Source organism: Struthio camelus, chromosome 10 (genome assembly GCF_040807025.1).
Source record: "Struthio camelus isolate bStrCam1 chromosome 10, bStrCam1.hap1, whole genome shotgun sequence".
In the NCBI taxonomy this organism is placed as follows: domain Eukaryota; kingdom Metazoa; phylum Chordata; class Aves; order Struthioniformes; family Struthionidae; genus Struthio; species Struthio camelus.
Window position 1 is genome coordinate 1,845,912 of NC_090951.1, and position 17,753 is coordinate 1,863,664.

At 43.7% G+C, this 17,753-nt stretch overlaps 1 protein-coding gene across 6 annotated transcripts in view; it reads left to right on the forward strand.

The window, feature by feature from the left end:
• FANCA (FA complementation group A) overlaps positions 1–17,753 on the forward strand; it is a 37,328-nt gene that overhangs the window by 19,152 nt on the left and 423 nt on the right. For 4 of the 6 annotated variants that reach the window (XM_068955513.1, XM_068955515.1, XM_068955514.1 and 1 more), the window contains 21 exons: positions 1,415–1,519; positions 2,160–2,302; positions 2,781–2,851; positions 4,369–4,468; positions 5,285–5,484; positions 5,906–6,002; positions 6,236–6,412; positions 7,474–7,547; positions 8,012–8,140; positions 8,649–8,715; positions 8,968–9,134; positions 9,747–9,852; positions 11,007–11,066; positions 11,461–11,565; positions 11,751–11,863; positions 12,722–12,863; positions 14,494–14,556; positions 15,712–15,817; positions 16,198–16,273; positions 16,678–16,834; positions 17,264–17,356. In XM_068955513.1, the coding sequence (XP_068811614.1) occupies positions 1,415–1,519; positions 2,160–2,302; positions 2,781–2,851; positions 4,369–4,468; positions 5,285–5,484; positions 5,906–6,002; positions 6,236–6,412; positions 7,474–7,547; positions 8,012–8,140; positions 8,649–8,715; positions 8,968–9,134; positions 9,747–9,852; positions 11,007–11,066; positions 11,461–11,565; positions 11,751–11,863; positions 12,722–12,863; positions 14,494–14,556; positions 15,712–15,817; positions 16,198–16,273; positions 16,678–16,834; positions 17,264–17,356 (2,351 nt within the window). Of the gene's footprint in view, positions 1–1,414; positions 1,520–2,159; positions 2,303–2,780; positions 2,852–4,368; positions 4,469–5,284; positions 5,485–5,905; positions 6,003–6,235; positions 6,413–7,473; positions 7,548–8,011; positions 8,141–8,648; positions 8,716–8,967; positions 9,135–9,746; positions 9,853–11,006; positions 11,067–11,460; positions 11,566–11,750; positions 11,864–12,721; positions 12,864–14,493; positions 14,557–15,711; positions 15,818–16,197; positions 16,274–16,677; positions 16,835–16,932; positions 17,154–17,263; positions 17,357–17,753 lie in introns of all 6 variants that reach the window. The other 2 variants (XR_011143174.1, XR_011143175.1) reach the window with 1 other exon arrangement.

The window sequence follows — 17,753 nt, forward strand, 5'->3', positions numbered from 1 at the left end:
ATTACTGTGCGTGACTAAGATATGGGCAAACAGGCGGGGTTAGGAATGGAGCCAGCGATAAAGGAATTGCAGTTCATAATTTACATGTGTTTGAGGAGGGGCTCTAATTTCAGATCCCATCACTGTAGCCACATTACTGGCAGTGTGTATGAGAGTAACATATATTAATGAGCTATTCTGTATTTTTTAGCAAATGAGTTTTTTACATACTTGCATCTTAAAGCGGGCAACATCCTCAACATAACCTTATATGAAATGAAAAGGTCGGGCTAGCGAGCGGCAATCCCTCTCTAGAGTGCGTCGGTGATAAGTATAGTCCAAGTACAGAGATAAATCCCTAATTGACTCCTGCTCAGGGCACTTCAGACGCTTGAAGCTTTCTGAAGATGCTGAAGCTCTAGAGAGGTGTGACGAGGCAGTGCTGGTAAATAGCAGGTATGCAGCAGTCTGGCTGTCAAGGGTTGTCCTGGCAACCAGCAGGACTGAAGAATTCCTTGGTGGCAGGATCTGCAGGACCAGAACAGGCAGCCAGAGCTCTGCGGCAGCGTTTGATTTGCCAGTGACCTCTAGTGGCACAGCCTGATCTGCATCCCCTGCATCCTGATCAGCCTGATCCTTATGCCCTGCTCCCTGGGACTCTTGTGCAAGACACTGGATGCAGGCCAGGGTTGACGTATTGGTCAGTCCTGTTCAAGAGTACTCACTCTAGTACGTAAAGGTGACTCAGCAGTCTCCAAACACCTTGTTGCTTTACTGTGCTTTTATAACAATTATTCATTTTAACCTTGTTGTTTACTTCTCCTGTTCATGGCTGAGTTATTTTTGGCCCATGTATGAGTCACTTTTCTAACAAGCTACTGCATGATTTCTGGGGCTGTGCTGTGGTAGCTTGTTGCTGGTGACGCTTTATTTGTAGTGGTGAAGGGAATTTCCTTTCATTTATTCTTTTAAACAGAAAAAAAGCCCAAAATTGAGTAGCATGTAACATCTGGAGATGTTACGTATTGTTGGTCTTGAGGAGAAGCTGATGACACAATATTCACATTGTAATGCTTCTCTGCATTTTCCAGTCTTTTGAGGAGAGCGAATGTTTCTGTAAGGGTCAGAGAGCTAAAGTAGGTAGGAAGGGAAGTCTGAAGGGGGACTTATTTGTTTCTTGTCTTTAAAAAAAAAAAAAAATTATTTCTTAAGCTAGGCATAAACTTATAAATGATTAATCAAATAGCATCTTTTGAGTGTAAAAACAAAGCTATGTATGTGGCAGGTTGATGTTTTTGGGTTCTGTTGTAGTATATAGGAGAATGAATACTGCTTTTACAGAAAATATATGCAAAGATTGCTGAATACATTTTATAAACTGATGTAGTACACAAAAGCAAGGATAACGTGTTGCATTTCTCTCTCATTTATTTAGATGAATCAAAAATAGAGACCACTCGTTCTGAAGAGCCTGTTGAGCAGCTGAAGGCTGAACTGGCTGAGCTAAGGGTGCTGATTGTGGATGAGACTAAATATGAAGGTATGGAGAAGGGCAAGTTATAATTACCCATAAGTGACTGTTACAAAAGCTGCACTAACAAAATATGGCTAACCCTAGCCAAAGCAACAGCAGAAGTTACTTGCCACAGCTACCCAAAGACTGTAAACTTTCAGATCTGTATAATCTTTCCAGCTATAAATATATATTTTTAATATCTGACATACTTCCCATGCTTGAGTTTGGAACTTCAGGTCTGCTTCTTTATGATCACTTGGTAGTAGGTCTTTGTCAAGACTGGCAGTCCGGTTCCTACTGCTAGCATGATGACGTGGAGCCCCTTTTGAAGGTTATTTCCTTTCTGATGTGAAAAATGATTTTTGATGCAAGTTCCTAACAGTATTAGGTGGAAAAAAAAAATCACGTTATCTTCTAAAATGATGATGATCACTGTATTCCAGCTAACAAGTTTTGGTCATTAGGCTTTTCATAACACGTAACTTGCTCTGACCAATTAGAGTATATACTGCATGAAACAAGGAATCAGTGAAATATATACTCTAATTGTTCTTAGTCCTTTCATGCAGATGCAGAGTTGTAAATCCTCGGACCAAGTGGATTTTGTCCAGTTCCTTACTTTCATGCCTGCAGTCTTGGTTCTCTTCCTGTTACTTTCTTGCAGATGTACCAGCACAGATTGCAGTGATATCTGACAGACTCTCAAGAGTCTTGGGTCACAGCAGTGATGAAAATGAACCTGCTACTTTGAATTCTCAAATCCGTGTTAGCATTTTTGCACCTGACCTGGAAGCTTGCCATCAGAGTGTAAGTACCATCTGGATGAGAAGTTGACTTGGGATGAGAAGCGAGTGGGGCTGGCCAGGTAAGAGTGTGTTTGTGTACCTGTGAAAGGCTGCTCTATCAGTGAAAACGGGAAATGCACTTTTCCATTTGTCTCTCTTGTAGTGTGCCACACAGACTATACATGTCTTATAGCCTTCTGAAAGTCATTGGATGTCTGATGGAAAGAGCTAGGGATATGTTCTCTCAGAGCAATCCTATGATGAGCTAGGCTTTCTTTACAAGACTTGCCTAGATACTTGTGTGTTGTGATCGCTTCTAGGTTGTTGTGGACTTTACTATCTATCTCTTAGTGCCAGTGGATCGGTACAACTTGGGGTGCATGTCACTAACATGTTTGTCTCTTGCTTCTGATGTTAGAAAACGTTTTATGTGTGCAGCACGAAACTAGATCTAGATAAATAGCCCAAGAAGGAGGAATTAGTGTTGTCTCTTGTTCCAGGTTGTTGATCTTCTGCTGACATCGTTCTGCCAAAACCTAATTGCTGCTTCCTATTTTAACCCTCCTGACAGGTAAGATGCAAGTAAAAACGTAGGGAAATCCAGACTGCCTCGTGCAATGTAATGCCACTATCGTCCAGGGGCCTGGAGGGACTTCTCCTTGTTCATACCCAACGTGCCAGGCGTGCAATTGCAGTCTGTTTTGTCCTGGATTTCTGTAATCTAAGAACTAGTACACTTTGATGTGCAAGTGATGTGCATGCTTCTTCACTTTTATTACTAATCTCTTCAGAATAGGGTGGCATTTGGCTATATTTTGTACTCTGTGACAGCACATAAAAACTTTTCATAAATACCATTTTGCTGAAGTTAGCCCTTTCAGTGGTGCTGGTGGAGTACGGTGGGGAATTGAAGTAGGTTCTCTGCCCCGCCCCCCTTTTTGTCCATGATTTTCTTGCTGATACTAAAGATCAGGAGGGCAATGCTTGTCTTTTGACAGGGAGCACAGGAGCGTCTTGGCATACTGAGTGCTTTTTGCACATCCACCCACCTCCGCCTTCAGCCCTATGCAATATGCATTTTATATGCAATATAAATAACTGAGGCATGAAGTTTAAGGCTGGAGGCACAGGAAGAGGAGTGCGGCCCACCTCCCTTCTCCCTTCCCCTCTCCCCCCTTTAAGTGGGCCTATATGAGGTGTGAGGGAGCACTACCACTCATCCTCTGCCGAGTTACCTGTGATGACCTTCTTTGGAAGGACTCTATTAATATAATTTCCTTCATGATGTAACAGATACCTGTAAATGTTATGGTGAACATATTTCAATGGAAGAATCCCTTTGTTGGCAAATACCAACATGCTGATAAACTGCTATAATCCCGGAACCCAAATGGTGATGACTGCTGAGCTGGATAGCTGCCTCTTCAGAGCGCAGCATTCTTTGGCAACGGGTGCATCTTTCCTTCTGTTTTACTTTGTGTTGGCCTGGTGACACAGGAGCAGATTAATCTGTATTGAAAACCTGTATTGCAAAGTAGCTGGGATGAACAAGAGTGTTCTGGGAAATCATTTCTCAACCTGCCTCCCCCATCCAGTATCCTCTGAAGATGGTTTGTTTTCCATCAGCTGGGTGGGACTGTGGGAATGCTCTGTAGGAAAGTCCCTCCCTCCTGTCCTGCCGTCTGTAACAGGTACCTTGTCATATTCTTTGTTGTTCTTGCTTTCTTTTGTTCCCGTGTATTGCTCTGCTTCTGCTCACTCATGCCCTGTGCCTTAAAAAAGCTCTCTGTGCTCCAGGCAGCTTCCTCCTCTCCTTGCTGTTGTCTCAGAACGCCTCTTTGGCTGTATATTATTAAATATTTGAGGTGGGGCACTGGTAATGTTCGTGTCTTTGTATGGGTCCTTTCTTCAGATGTTCCATAAACGACACTCCCTTTGAGCCTATAAATGGAATGGTAGTTGTCCGGTATTTACAGACAAGCATGGCTCAGGTTCATTATGTTTAACCATTCTAAAATACCTTTTCCTGTACTGGGGATATAAATGACATAAGCAATAAAATGAGCATGTGGTTTCTACTTTCTGCAGGCAGGGATCATGCCTGTCCCTGTTCGTGAAGATGATGTGTGGACACAGGAATCTCTTACCTGCCCTCCTGGGCAGGCTCTGCCAGCTTATTTATCATCAGGTTAGTTGGTCATCTTAACCAAGAATCCTATGGTTACGGTGTGCTAAAGGCTATCTCAGCTCCCTCTGCTGAGTCATGGGGCATGTACCTGTTTGGACTGTGCTGTGGAAGGACTTTGCTAGCTACCAGACTTCCAGAGACTCCTCATTTCAGGCAAATAGTCTGGGCTTGCTCTAGGGAATGTAAACTGAATGTTTTCCTGCGGAAGGGCTACTGTAATGGGTTGATTCATTTTGAGCTACTTTTTAACAGAAGCTGAAATAAGCAAGATTGTAAACTGAGCTAAAAGAAGAATAGTAGAATGCTCAACTCCCAAACTTTCAGGTTGTGTATTTGAATTGTATGCCCCTTTTTAAAAAGAAAAGGCAGACCCCTAGTCTGAGGTGCAGCAGTGCATGGTTTTCTTCCAAAGAGCTGTTGGTTTTGTTTCTTTCACTCAGTGATACTGAAAGGGTGAAATTAAAAGGCTTGATAGTAGATTAACTGTCATAGAAACTAAAAATCCTTGAGAGTCTCAAATTCTGCTGGGCTGAAGTTAGAGCTAGTTGCTGCAAGTTACTGTGCTACAGATACGCACTGATTTTTTTGTAGGTTGACCGAAAATAACTGTACAATTTCAAGGAAGGACTTTTTTTTTTTTTCTTTTTTAAACCAGTGTCTTTTGTCTTCTAAATTGATATCATTGCACTGATTCAGTCAATGCACAGAAGCAGTGTTCTGCCACTTAAGTAGTTTTGGATTTTTCTGAAAAAGGCTGCTTTGCTGCAAACGAAATGTACCTCTTCCTCCAGTTCTTTCCTTATGTTTGGCTTGCAGGGTCCTTCCCTAAATGATGCTCATATTTTAGGACTAGCTGCTTTTGCAATCCACTTAAGTGAATACAGATCGTTAATTCCTGAAGTGGAAGCTGACTTGGGGATTTCTCAGCCTGTTCTGGAAAAGATCCTTTCCATTACCGAGTACTGGAACCTTTTGCTAGTGTGCAGAACAGAAGAGTCCTTTGCCTTCTGCATGAGGTGAGGTCATACATCCACCAAGTGCTTGCTTCCTTGGGTGATGGGTTATGTTTGCCCGGGAGGGGTGCTGGTAAAGCTACCCTGTTCTTGCGGAGGAGTGTGTGTGCTGCGCAGAGGTGCTATCCAGAGGAACAGGCTGATGTTGGCCCAATGTGGAATAGCTGTATTGCTTGCTGGACAAAGGACTGACTGGAGGCTGTCAGGAGTTTTAATTTAGTCTCTGGTTCTAAACTTTGTAGCTGTTAATATGCTTGGATTTGGGAGCCCATAAATAGAAACAGTCTCAGAAGTAAAGAGGTTTGGGACATCGTGCTTAAAACAGTTTTAAATGCTCATTAGTTTTTGCTTGGTGTTGGACTTTGATGAATGATAAGGTATGAGTGAACCAACCAGATAACTGAATTCTCTCTTTCTCTGTCAGGTTTTGTACTGCAGCAGTGTCTTATCTTCTCTGCAAGTTTTCATCCCTTTCTTGTGATGATTTATGTGCCTTGCTTCCTCCTAGCCTTGTTAAAAAGGTAAAGGGAAAAAAAAGGTTTGCTATTGCTCATGAGAAAAATCAGTGTCGATTCAACTTCCCATTGCAGACGTCTGTGCGACTACAGCTGTTACAAAGAAAACTATATAAAAATGCATCTTTATATCATACCATTTTGTGTATTTGCTCATTTGGCATCTTCACGCAACGAGAGTTTGCACTGGGCCCTTTTTCATGATGCAAATGTGCAGGGTTTTTCTGCCTTGGTTTTAGTTGCAGTACACTGTGCCGCGGCTGAACTTGGAAGCTCGAGGAATCATGCGTGAGGAGGGTGAAACTGAACTAGTTTGGAGTTCCTTGTCGTGCCCCTCTGTACACTACAAAAGAGCCAGCCTCTATTTATGGAAGCAAGCACGCTTTCAAGAGCTCTTGAAGGAGAAAGCATTCCAGGTATCAGTTTTATTTCAGTGTCCTAACTATGTTCACGCCATAATTTTCTTTTTTTCAGAGCTGCCCTTTACAATTCCCTAATCAATGATGAAAGCTCTTGTAAAAACTTAATACCTAAAAACCTTGTGTGACGATTGGAAGGGGTCATGTGCTCGATATTATCTGTAGATGTTGATGATAGAAATAGAAAACTAGAGAGAAAGCTTTTGTTTTCACTTTATTTACAAAACCAAAAATCTTGACAAGGTATGCTATTTCAGTAACGAAGTTGTCAGGAACTGTAGAGGGAAAAAGCCTGTTTGTGATCCTAGCAACATCATAATGTGTACAAAGTGATGATGAGAGTTAAATAACTGAAGGTACTTGTTTGCTTTTTTTGGTGCTTTGCCTAAATGTCAGTGTTGCCCTGAACCACCTATGTATCTTGGATTGTTTGGCTCTGTCTAGCTATGAAGTAGCTTAACATATCTCTCATATTCACTTTATGCTGTCCTTGCAGTTTTATCTGATTTGACAGTTTTTTTTTTTAATCCAGTTCACATAAAACCAGTTTGTCTTTGTGCAGATGAGTTTGTCATATTACTAGAATGATTTAATGTGCTTTGTTAGCTTAAAGTACAAGACTAAAACATCTTTGCGTTATAACTTTTCTTTGATAGACCAGTCTGTCTAACTACAGTGCCTTGTTCATTTTAACATTTATGTCTAGTAACATATGTTCATTCTGGTATCTGGAAATGTCACATCTGGAAATGTCAAAGGGGGCTGGGGGGGTGTGTGTGAGAGAGAAAGATGCTTTATTGATTTGTTTTCAGTAAATTTTGAAAGCCAGTGGGGTTTTAGGTTAGACTTCTTGCAAGGGACACAGTACAGGAGCCGTTTTTCTTGGGTTGATGTCTCCCAGGTTCATCTGTCTTAATAGGCACTGGGTTGCGTTTGGGAGCGGGTGTAAGGTGGGTTTTATGTTGAGAAGAAGGTGGCTGTTCTGCATAAGTTACTTAGTCTTGTTGGTCTGCCTCTTAGCTATTTAGGTAAGAGATCTAAATTGTTGCCTTTCCCAGTTATCTTTCAGAGAGTGGCTGCTGCTAGAGCTAGGAGTGCACCCTGAAAGGGATATTCTCTCTGCCTCAGAAAGGTAAGTGCAGAGGGGCCCTAATAGAAAGGGAGTAGTTCAACAGTCTTTTCCACTGAAATTAGAAAACAACGTTGAAGATCAGGAGGTTAACAATAAAAGTAAATAAATGAGCTGCTGTGGAACACAAATGTCCATCAACTACCACATTTTGCCCACAGTTCAAGCAATGCCAGAAAGGAGGTGTGACTTTTCACTTGAGGAAGTTCCCCAAGATAACCTCTGGCCTATGTATACAGTTCCTCCAAATAACTTTTTGCAAAACCTCCCCATTTCCAGAAGCAGGAGATAGCTGACATCAGAGCACGTGGTGTCTGGTGGATGGCTCTTTTTACATCTGCACTTGTGTGGGTGCCTGTATCTGACTTTCCACTTGACGTGGTGTGTGAACTTCACTTTACGTTAAGGGAAAGGAACCATTAAAATGCCATGACTGGTTTCCTAACTTCTCCCGTTTTATATTGCAGACAGGACTTCCATTATTGGGCTATCTATCAGTGGTATCTTCCAGCACCTTCTGCTTCGGGAGGCTGTGATGGAGACCTGGAAAAGGCGTGTGACGTTATTATCAATGCCATTCTGGATTTCTCCCAAAGGTATTCTGTATCACAACTTGTGCTTCTGCAGATGCTATGGTTCTGCTAATGGCCTTGCAAGCCAGCGTTTGTAGGCTTTTGTCTTGCACGGGCCTTTGTTCTACTGAGCAGAACTGATTGCCTTCTCGCAGGTCTGCCTGCAGGTGAAAGCTGGGAGGTGGCTCTGCATGACTCATTGGTCTTTGCATAAGAATCTTGCTTTAGGTGACAGGGGTCTTGGGTTGAAGTCATAGGTAGTCCCTAGTCTGTCTGTCTTTTTTTTAAAGTTGAATTTGTATTCAGGTTTGTTTTGTCCAGACTAGCATCAGCATCCCTGAGGAAGTTGTTTAAGTTGGAATATAAGAAGGGAGGTTGAGAGGAGAGTTGCTGTCTGACCTGCAACTTATTTAAGGAACATTGATGTTAGAGCATGAATTAATTAATGTTCATGTAAAGCCTTTTAATTTTATTTGAGCTATGTTATCCTCCTCAGCCAAACAGAGATAGTCACCTGGCGTTTCTCTTTCAGGGTGGACCTGGGTAGCTATGGCCAATTGAAGGTGTCTGTCAGTCCGGACATTCTCTGCAAGCTACAGGTGACTTCAGATTGTGATGTGTATCCATCTGTCTAATCTTTGAATTTGACCTGACAAAGTATTTTCTAATATCTCAGTGTACATATGCTAACATTCAATTCTCAGATGTGAATAGTGGCATGGAAATCCAGAGACGGAGATTTTCTTATTGATCTCTTTCCATTATTTCAGAGAAATATAGAGGGTTTGAATGCAAACTAATGTATCCTTCTGACAAACACTGTTTCTTTTTTTTTTTTTTCCCCTTTCTAGGAAATGGTGTTTGAGTTGGGGTGCAGGAGAAAGTTGCTTTCTGGCTGCCTGGATGCCAGGAGACACTTCCTGTTTAGGGCTTTCCAGGAAAGATTAAAAGACAGAGAACATGGTTCTGCTCTGGGTGAACAGTTACGGAGGCAGCAGGAACTGCTGCTGCAGAGAAGGTAAGTACAGATCCGAATGGCTGTGAATAACTTGGACAAAACTGCTATTCAAAGGAATTATGTTGTGTACTTGTGCAGTCGGATAGCCTCTCCTGTGATTCCCTAGTGAGCAGAAAATGACACTATAGATATCATGATAAAAAGAGTTTGCAATATTTTGTAAGAGGTGTTTATTCGCTAGCACTTGCATGCTTAAGCTCCTGTTCACTGTGCTATATTGGGCTAAAAGTTGGCCTGGCAGTAGACTGAATTTCAAGAACACCACGTCTTCCTGAACTGTTTACAGGCAGCAACACTCTTAATCCCACCACTTGTGTTAACCACTGTTAAAATACTCTAGTTGCTTCTCTAATCTAAATGTATGCTTTCATTTTTGAACTATTGTTAATGTCTTTGAGAATGGTCTGTATGTCCCATTGAAATGAATGGGCAACTGGAAAAAATTCCTGGTGTGGTTTCTATCAACATATTTGAAACCTGACATGCTCTCAAACTCCCCTGAAAATCAAGTTACGTGATCTGAGAGTGTGAAGGTTTATTCTCTTTTTGACTGCAACTTTGACTTTGTTTGTTTGTTCTTGTTATTTGTTTGTCTGTTTTTTCCTGCATAAGGCTTCTGGTAGGGCTCCCTGCATCTGCTCTGATCCTGACTCGTCGAAAAGGAAAGAAAACAATGTTGGACTGTGAAGATTTCTTTCATTTTGTAAACTTGGAGCTGGTACGTACAGTTAGCTAAACAGTAATCTCTTGTTGGTAAATGCTCTAGATAAAGACCTTAAATGTGAGATTAGGACAAGAGTTAAGATGCAGCCAAACTTGAAACAGAAACTTAGCTTCTATCAGAACAGAGACCTATGTGATAAGGAGGTTCAAGTCATAATACTTGAGTCTTTTCAGCCCCTGGCTATGTAGATGTCTCTGTGGCGCTCTGTCTGCTCTGAGATGACTTCTGGGTTCATGCATTTGTAATTGTAATGGGCATTTTATGCTATCCAAGGAGAATCCTTGGAGAATAGCGCAGAAAAATCAATGGTGGAGCCAACCAGCATATTGCTGGCTGGAGGTGGGTGTGCGCAAGGTCCTGGCCTGGGTAGGATCATCAGCTGGTACTGATTGACTAGCCTGGTAGTAGCTTAGCTGATTTTTGAGCAATAGGATGGTTCTTTCTAGTCACATGGTTCATGGCAGCGTATATCTTCAGCGTGTATGCACTTACTGCAGCCTTGGGGATATTCTTGTGTGGATACGTCATCCTTCGGAAAAAGGCCTCGTGTGCCCTGGTGGGCTTTGCTGATGTTGGGTTAGAGAGAAACCTGCAACACTCCTGTGGAGATCTAGGAGCGATGAACTGAGCTTGAGCTCTTTGGTTTAATGCCCTGGCACAAGAGAAATCATTGTCCTGTGTCACATATGCTAAAGAAAAGTTTTGAAACATCCCTAGGGCTTCTTGAGGGTAGAACAGTTGACTTACAGGTCCATCACTGTTTTGCGCTCTGAAGATCGTTTCCATCGTTTCTATTTATCCTTTTTGATTGATGGCCTTTCCAAGCCCTTTTGCACTGTTGCATTAGGCACACCCAGAAACCTCTATTGATTCAAAGACTGTTAATCAAATTGCTTTTGCCATTTGCAGTGTGTGGTAAGCAGGACCATCTGAAGTGCTTTCCTAGTGCTGGGACTGTACGGCACTATCTAGTCAGTGCTATTGCTTCATATAGAAATGAAGTTTCTCTAATCAGAATAAATCCCCAGGACCTCAGAGGGTAACTTTGTGCTCTCTGAGTCCTGTTGTGCAGGGCATCCAAAATGTTTAAAGAAATCCTAATTCAAAAGGGAAGGAATGAACTTTTTTCTCTCCTCCTTTTGCCACAGAAGAACGTCTGTTCCAGAGGGTATGCGCTCTCCTATGATATCACTGCTCACTTCTTCAGGGTAACTGCTGCTTTTGTCATTCTGCTTTATTTTCCATGCTGGACAGTAGGGAGTTTTTTGGGTTTTTTTAAGCGGGTAGCCTGATTATATGCTATTAGAAATGAGATGTGCCATTTGTACAGTTGTTCTGAGAACTGGTGCAAATTTGAAACCAAAGAGCAGTGATCCCGCAATGTGAAGAGAAGTAGCAGGAGGGACGTGGAAGAGGTTACCTTTAAGGTAGTACAGCAAAGCTGATGAGAGAAAGAGCAGCTGTTGGGCATGCATGTCTTTCGCAGAGCCATGCTGACCCCTACAGTTATCTTTGGTTAGTTTACATATAGCTTTGCAAGGTACCTCAAAGCAGCGAATACATTGGGTGTGTGTGGTCATGTTGTAATTCACCCTCTTCCAGGGCCTGCTGAATGCCGGCTTGGACTGTGAAGAATCAGCAGAAGGGGTCAATGACGTTCTGACAACGTGTCAAACCAAGTGCCCCGTTGTCCTTTTCTCTGCAGCGGTAACTGTTCATATTTCATCTTTGTTTATTCCAAGTGCTAGATTAAAATTCAATACCGGTTAAAAACGCTTGTTTTTAACTTTATTTTATGCAAACAATGGAGCGTGGGGTAGTAATTTTTAAAGCCGTGTTTTGTCCCCTGTGCTGCCACCACTAATGCTGCCGCCATCTGGCTCTCTTCATAGCTGTGGTGGCCAAGGTTGGAGCCAGTCCTTTGCTCTCAGTGGAGGAGGCTCTTTGGAGCTCCGCTTGCAGAAGAGTTGGAGAGACTGAGGGAATGCTGGTGCTCAGCTACAAGGTGTGTATGAGAAACCTTAACAAGAATCTGTAAGCAGGAGAGCCTGCTCGGATTTAGCCTGGCTCTGACAGATCAGCACCCAGGAAGGCTGCTCTCTGAGGCAAGACCAGGTTTCAACAGGCAGTGTGAAATACTAATATGGACGGAAGCTTGTAGGACAGCTATATGCAGATTCCTTTGTAGAGTTTTTTTTTTTCCCCTCTAACTCAAAAATGGATCATTATAATTATTTAGTCTGACTGTCTGTGTAATATGGGTCAGAGTGTTTCACCATAAGGAAAAGAGAATCCTTTTTAAAGGAGATTGGAAGGCAGAGTCCTTGTTAGTAAAACACTGGAAATAGCCTTTAGGACAATGTTGAGTCATTCGCTCAAGCTGCCGCACCCTTCATTCTCTGCATTTGGTGAATGTCTGGTCTCTTAAAACTACTGACTGCTTCTGTGCTTTGAGTCCCTCTTTATCTGCTGTTTCCCATATGGTAGGTCTTCTGTCTGTTCAGCATCCTGCAGTTTTTCTCCAAAAGCCGAGGATTTCGTGTAAGAACCTCCTTGCAGGCTATAGCAGCCAATAATCATGTGCTTCTGTATTAGTGCATACAGTTAACTACCTACCCAACTTCTAATTACAGTTGTGGGACTCTCTGTGGTTTTTTTTGTTTTGACTTTTTTGATTTTGAGGGTTTTTTGTTTATTTTTAAACTGTCTTGTAGCATTCAACTTCAGAAAAAAGGTTAGGGAAAAGGTTTGTTTTTTGTCCCTACCACAAACTTATACCCTCTACCAGAGCCCCTGATTTCCCTCTTCGTTCACAGCTGTGATTCTTTCTCCAAAACTCTTACATGCTGGTTTTATTTCCCAGCTTCCTTTCTTCAGAAGCAGTTTTCCCTGTCTCTGGCCCACCCTGGATTTCTGCTGCCTTCCTCCATTTTACCGTTCAACAGCGCTCAGCACATGGAAGAGAGAGAGATGCACTGAAGAGGCTGGGGACTGACAAAGAGCAGGCAAGACTGGGCACATTTAAAATGTTTGCTGTTCTCTGCACTTAAGAAGCAGAAGAACGTTCTTAAGTGAGAAACAACTACCTTATGCCTTCTAAACCCTGTTGGGGCATCTTGCTGGTGGCTCAAGGAGGATGTGCTGGGAATCGCAGGAACACATCTGAGGGTTTGCCCAGGTCTGTTCCAGGAAATGCCTCTGTCATGTTGCCATGGCTTGGTGCCCTCTGTGCACAGGAATTCTCTGAAGTATTGTGCTGAGAAGGAAGTGAGGCTGCTGCCCTGGCAGTGCTGAGTAATGATCTTCCAGGGGATAGTTGGGATTGGTGCTCAGTGTGGGGAGCTCCCTTTTACTGAGAAATTCGCAGAAAAATCATGTCTATGCGGAACCTGTGTCGTATTCCTAGTTGTTCTAAATTTTAATTCCCGCAGGCAGCAGTTACGGTAGCTGCCCCTCTTGCTGTTCGATTGATTCCTCATGAATTGTTTATACTGGTCTAGGGCCAAGAACTGCTAGTTAGAAATCAGTCTGACTGAGTTGATGCGAGCATTTAGTACATGTGGAATAAAAACAATTTCTGCCTCAAAAATATGCCTTAAAAGAGGAGGAGGACAACAGGAAGAATGAGAGACTAGTGGGAGGGCTAAGTGTACGTGGGTGCCCAGCAGATCGTACGAGCTGCCTGGTTTTTAGGCCTCAGATTGGACCTCTTGGCTACTGCTCCAGTTTCAGTGGAATTGCACAGATCTTTGCGTGGAGAGAACCTGGTCCCATGCACAAGACTAGTGGGAGGCCAGATGCTGAATTACTTCAGGTGAGCGACACCTTTAAAGGGCAGTGTGTCAGAAGAAGGAGGAGTGTCATGGCACCAGCTACTCGGGGAATGAGACCCTGTAGCTAAGTCCAGGGAGCCTCGTCCTTTGATATGTCCACATGCAGCCGTCTGGAAACTTCCAGCTGAAGCGAAAGGTCTCTCACTGCCGTTCCCCCCTCAACTTAACTGCCGTGTGTATGCCAGCAGACCAACTGTACGCAGAGCCAGCCAGCAAGTTCTGCCCTCTTCTGTCTCAGAGGGAGATGGGAAAAGAAAGGAGGTTTAGCTTTACAACTGGGTTAGTAGCACAAAGAAACAACGTTACTTTTAACTTCCCAGGGTCACAAAATTACTGCATCCTTTGCTGTGAGTGGTGGACATCCAGAAAAGCAATAACAAATGTATGGTAGGACAGGATATGGTGCACTTCCTGAGATGGGAGGCTGCACAGCATCCGCTTGTGACAGGCCAGCTGTGGACCAACACTAACTTTCCTCCAGCTTTACATCTGTGGCAGTTCTCTTGGTTTCCCCTGTATTTGGGGGAGGTTATCATCTGTTGCTTCAGTTGCTGACTGCAGTAAGCCTTGCTTCAAGAACAGTGAATTTAATGGGGAATTTAGCCTTAGAAGCAATGAACCATGTCAGGTTCCAGTCGATCCTCTTCGAATACGCTGTCTTCACCTGGGAAGAACAGTGCTTGTAGTTTATCCAGGTCAATTCTGGGAACACGCTTGGTGAAACGTTATTTCCTGATTGGAAAGTGAAAGTTCTGAGTCATCACTGCAGATACAACTAACAGGCTGTCTTTTTCCCTTGCAGCTTCTGGTTTCTCTGCTATTCTTCTCACTCATGGATCTCATCTCCGCAAAAATAGCACCAAAGGTAAATTCAGCCCTTAGGGAATTCTCATGACACTAAATGTGTCTGATCAGCTTAGCTTGCTGCCTGAAAAGGCTTTGTGCCACTACTCTGAAGGCTGGTTAGTTGTTCAGCCAGAAGGAAGAGATCAGCAACATCCCAGACAGAGCCTGGTGAAAGCCCTTCTGTTCATATCAGATTAAACCTGTATTCTCTTTTAACTGATGTTATCTCCCCCTTTACTATGGTAGCTTTTATTTGTCTTTCTGAATGACTCACTATTTTCAGTTTCCTGTTCCGACTTTACATCTCTCAGCTAGTGCTTGAACTCATATATCTTGGCTTTTGTGTAGCATTTCACATTTGTTATAAGGTATTTCTCAGACTGGAAACATGCATAGTATTTCACAGGAGAAGGGGGGGGGTCCCAGACAAGGAGGACCATTGTTTTCCAGATAATTTAACACTATTAAACAGAGGAGCAAAGATGATTTGACAAATTGCTTTCAGCAGCTGTCTGCCCTAAGCGTCCTCCTGCCCATGGATGCTTGTTTCTATCCCCTTGCTGTTTTCTCAACGGTGTCATGCAAGCATTTATGCATTCACCTTACAGATGGGATCAGGGAGTAGCTTCAAGTGAAAAACAGTCTCATAGTCTCATGATCTTACTTCCTCCAACCTCCTCCAAAGAGTCACTGAGGAAAGATCTTGAGCAAACAGATTTGGGAGGTTATTCCAATTAAAATGAAGAATGCAAACCCCCCCCCCTCCGCTCCACTCAAACCCAAGACATCCTATCATTAGATAGGATGAGAGGGAAAAGAGTCTACTACAGAGAGCAGGAGGATGAGGTGAGCACAGGAATTGCAGCGGCTCTGTGAGTTGGGAAGTGTGTGGGGACGAGCTGGTAGCTCGCTGATACTGCTTCTCCCTCTTTCACAAATCATTCCTGACTGCAGCCCTGTTGTGGCCTTGGTGAGGGCAAAGCCTCTGGTATTGCACTAATGCCTAATTGCCCAGGTAAGAATCCAGACCATCAGGAGAAGGGAAAGACTTGGGCTAAATTCTTAAAGGCCCATTAACAGAGCATTTCATTTACATGATCTCGTGGGGGATTCCTTTCTGCTTTGATGTAACTAAAACCGAAGACAAACTATACGTGCCCTTTCTGACACCCAGGAAGGAGTGGATTTTCAGAAGTCTTTGGAATGGTCCCTGGAGATCTTGCGCTGCCTGGAAGAGAGAGGCGTGTCCTGGCTGCCTCTCTTTCCTTCAGGAGAAAAAGGTGAGTAAGTTCTGCCTCCAAGGGGTGGAAAGGTTCAGTGCAGAGTGGCAATGGTTTCTCCCTTTGATATAAGAAGTGTACTCATATGAAGGAACCGATGGGTCCTTGTAAGCAGCAGAGAACAACAATTTTTAGTAAAAGGTAGGAACACACTACTTATGCCCCGCAGAAGCTGATAACTGGGAATGACTGAAACTCAGTACTGTTTCACCTGGTAGAGAGTCTAAGAGGGAACAGCTTTCCTCTCTAGGGGTTCAGCACACCCAAGCATTGGGTTTTATTGTTGGCTGGGAGGAAACTATTGTCCCTATGCTGCTATAAAGGTACATGAAGTGACATGAGGACCACTAAAGATGCTTAATTCTTCCTGGTTATTGCAGTCCCTAGGAAATACTGTGTTCTGCGCAGTGCAGCATCGGACCGACACATCCGGCTCTTGCCTATTGCGTTCTACAGGTAACGTCCCGCTGGTTTCAGAAGGAATTTGTTTGGGAGGAAGGATGTGGTTGGTAGTTTGCATGTACAGCAGCTGATATGAAAGTAGTTGTACAGCTAGTCTGTAAGTGAGATGAGCTCTTACATTAGTTGTGCAGGAGAAATCAATCACAGCAGGACTGCTGTTTAAGCAGTTCTCTTGCCAGAAGTTTCCTTGCAAGCTTTGTGCTCCGAACAAAAGGGTCCATGGTTGCCTTCTTGCCCTTGGCACTGGAGTGACCTGGCTTGCCGTGCTCCTGCACTCAACAGAACTTGTAAAAACGGTTGGCAGTGAGAGCGCTAGCTGTACTGTCCTGTGTTTTTCCTATTTGAGTATAACATGAAACCAGTGCTGACTAGATACTACTGTGTGTGATTTCCTCCAGCCTCACCCCCTGCTTTCACCAAGAGCTGTTCAGCAGAGAGCAAACCTTTCTCTATGTGGCACTTGATTTGTATATCCAGCTGTTGCAGCTCTTTGTGGAAGGGGAAGACCTGCCACAGTCTGATCAGGTGGGACAAGGCCCAGGCTCTGCAGAGCATGTGAGTGAAGTTCAATTTTTTTTTTTTCCTTTTTCTCTTCTCCCCACCTCCATAACTGTATATCCTGTTCTTTACCTCCTTCCCTCTGCCACTTGCAGCATATCGCGTTCTCATCTTCCTCTACAACACAGAGGTGTAGCTCGTTCAGCTGCCTTTGCCAACACTCAGGCTGCTCACGCCTCACGGCTGAGAAGCCTGCAGGTGCTGCTGTCCTCCTGATGCCTGAGCATATGGTAAAAACTAAGGTGCCTCATTGCTGTCTTGCACGTACAGGACCTTGGAATGAATGTAGTCCTCAAACAAGCGAGCTGCCTATCTGGTAAAAGAGAACGTTGTACGTTGCAGTAGGTCCTGTCTTGCTTTTAGGACTGGGGCCTGAGGGTTGTAAGTGATGTTGCTTTTGGTCTTTATCTGCCCTGTCTTTTCCAGGGGGATTCCTTAGAAGTGATCACCAAGGCCCGTCAGTTCCTGCTCAGTGCAATTTCACGATGCTCCCCAAAAAGCTTTGAAAACATACGACCGGTACGTTGCATACTTTTTATTCCCCCAGCGAGTGAGAGCTGGGAGTGCTGCTTCTGGTCTGTGCTGGCAGGTGTGGTTTTTCTTGCCACACTAACCCTGTACTGGCACTGCCTGCTTAACCTGTGACATGAAATGCTATTTCCATAAGACATTTTGGAGCAGGGGAGGACATCTGCTGCCCAACTAGTGCTATAGCCACCGCCTCTTCTCTCCCGGGCTGCAGGCTCAATCTTTCTCAGCAACAATAAACGTTTCTCTGTGCTGCAGTCTCACTCCCACCACTTGGTCCTAGGGGAAATACTAAGCACTGTTAAGTAGCAGGTATTGAAATGCCCACAAGCACTGTGGTGTCAGCCAGGAGACCGTGTTCTTTCTGTATGAGTCAGCCCCAGCTTTC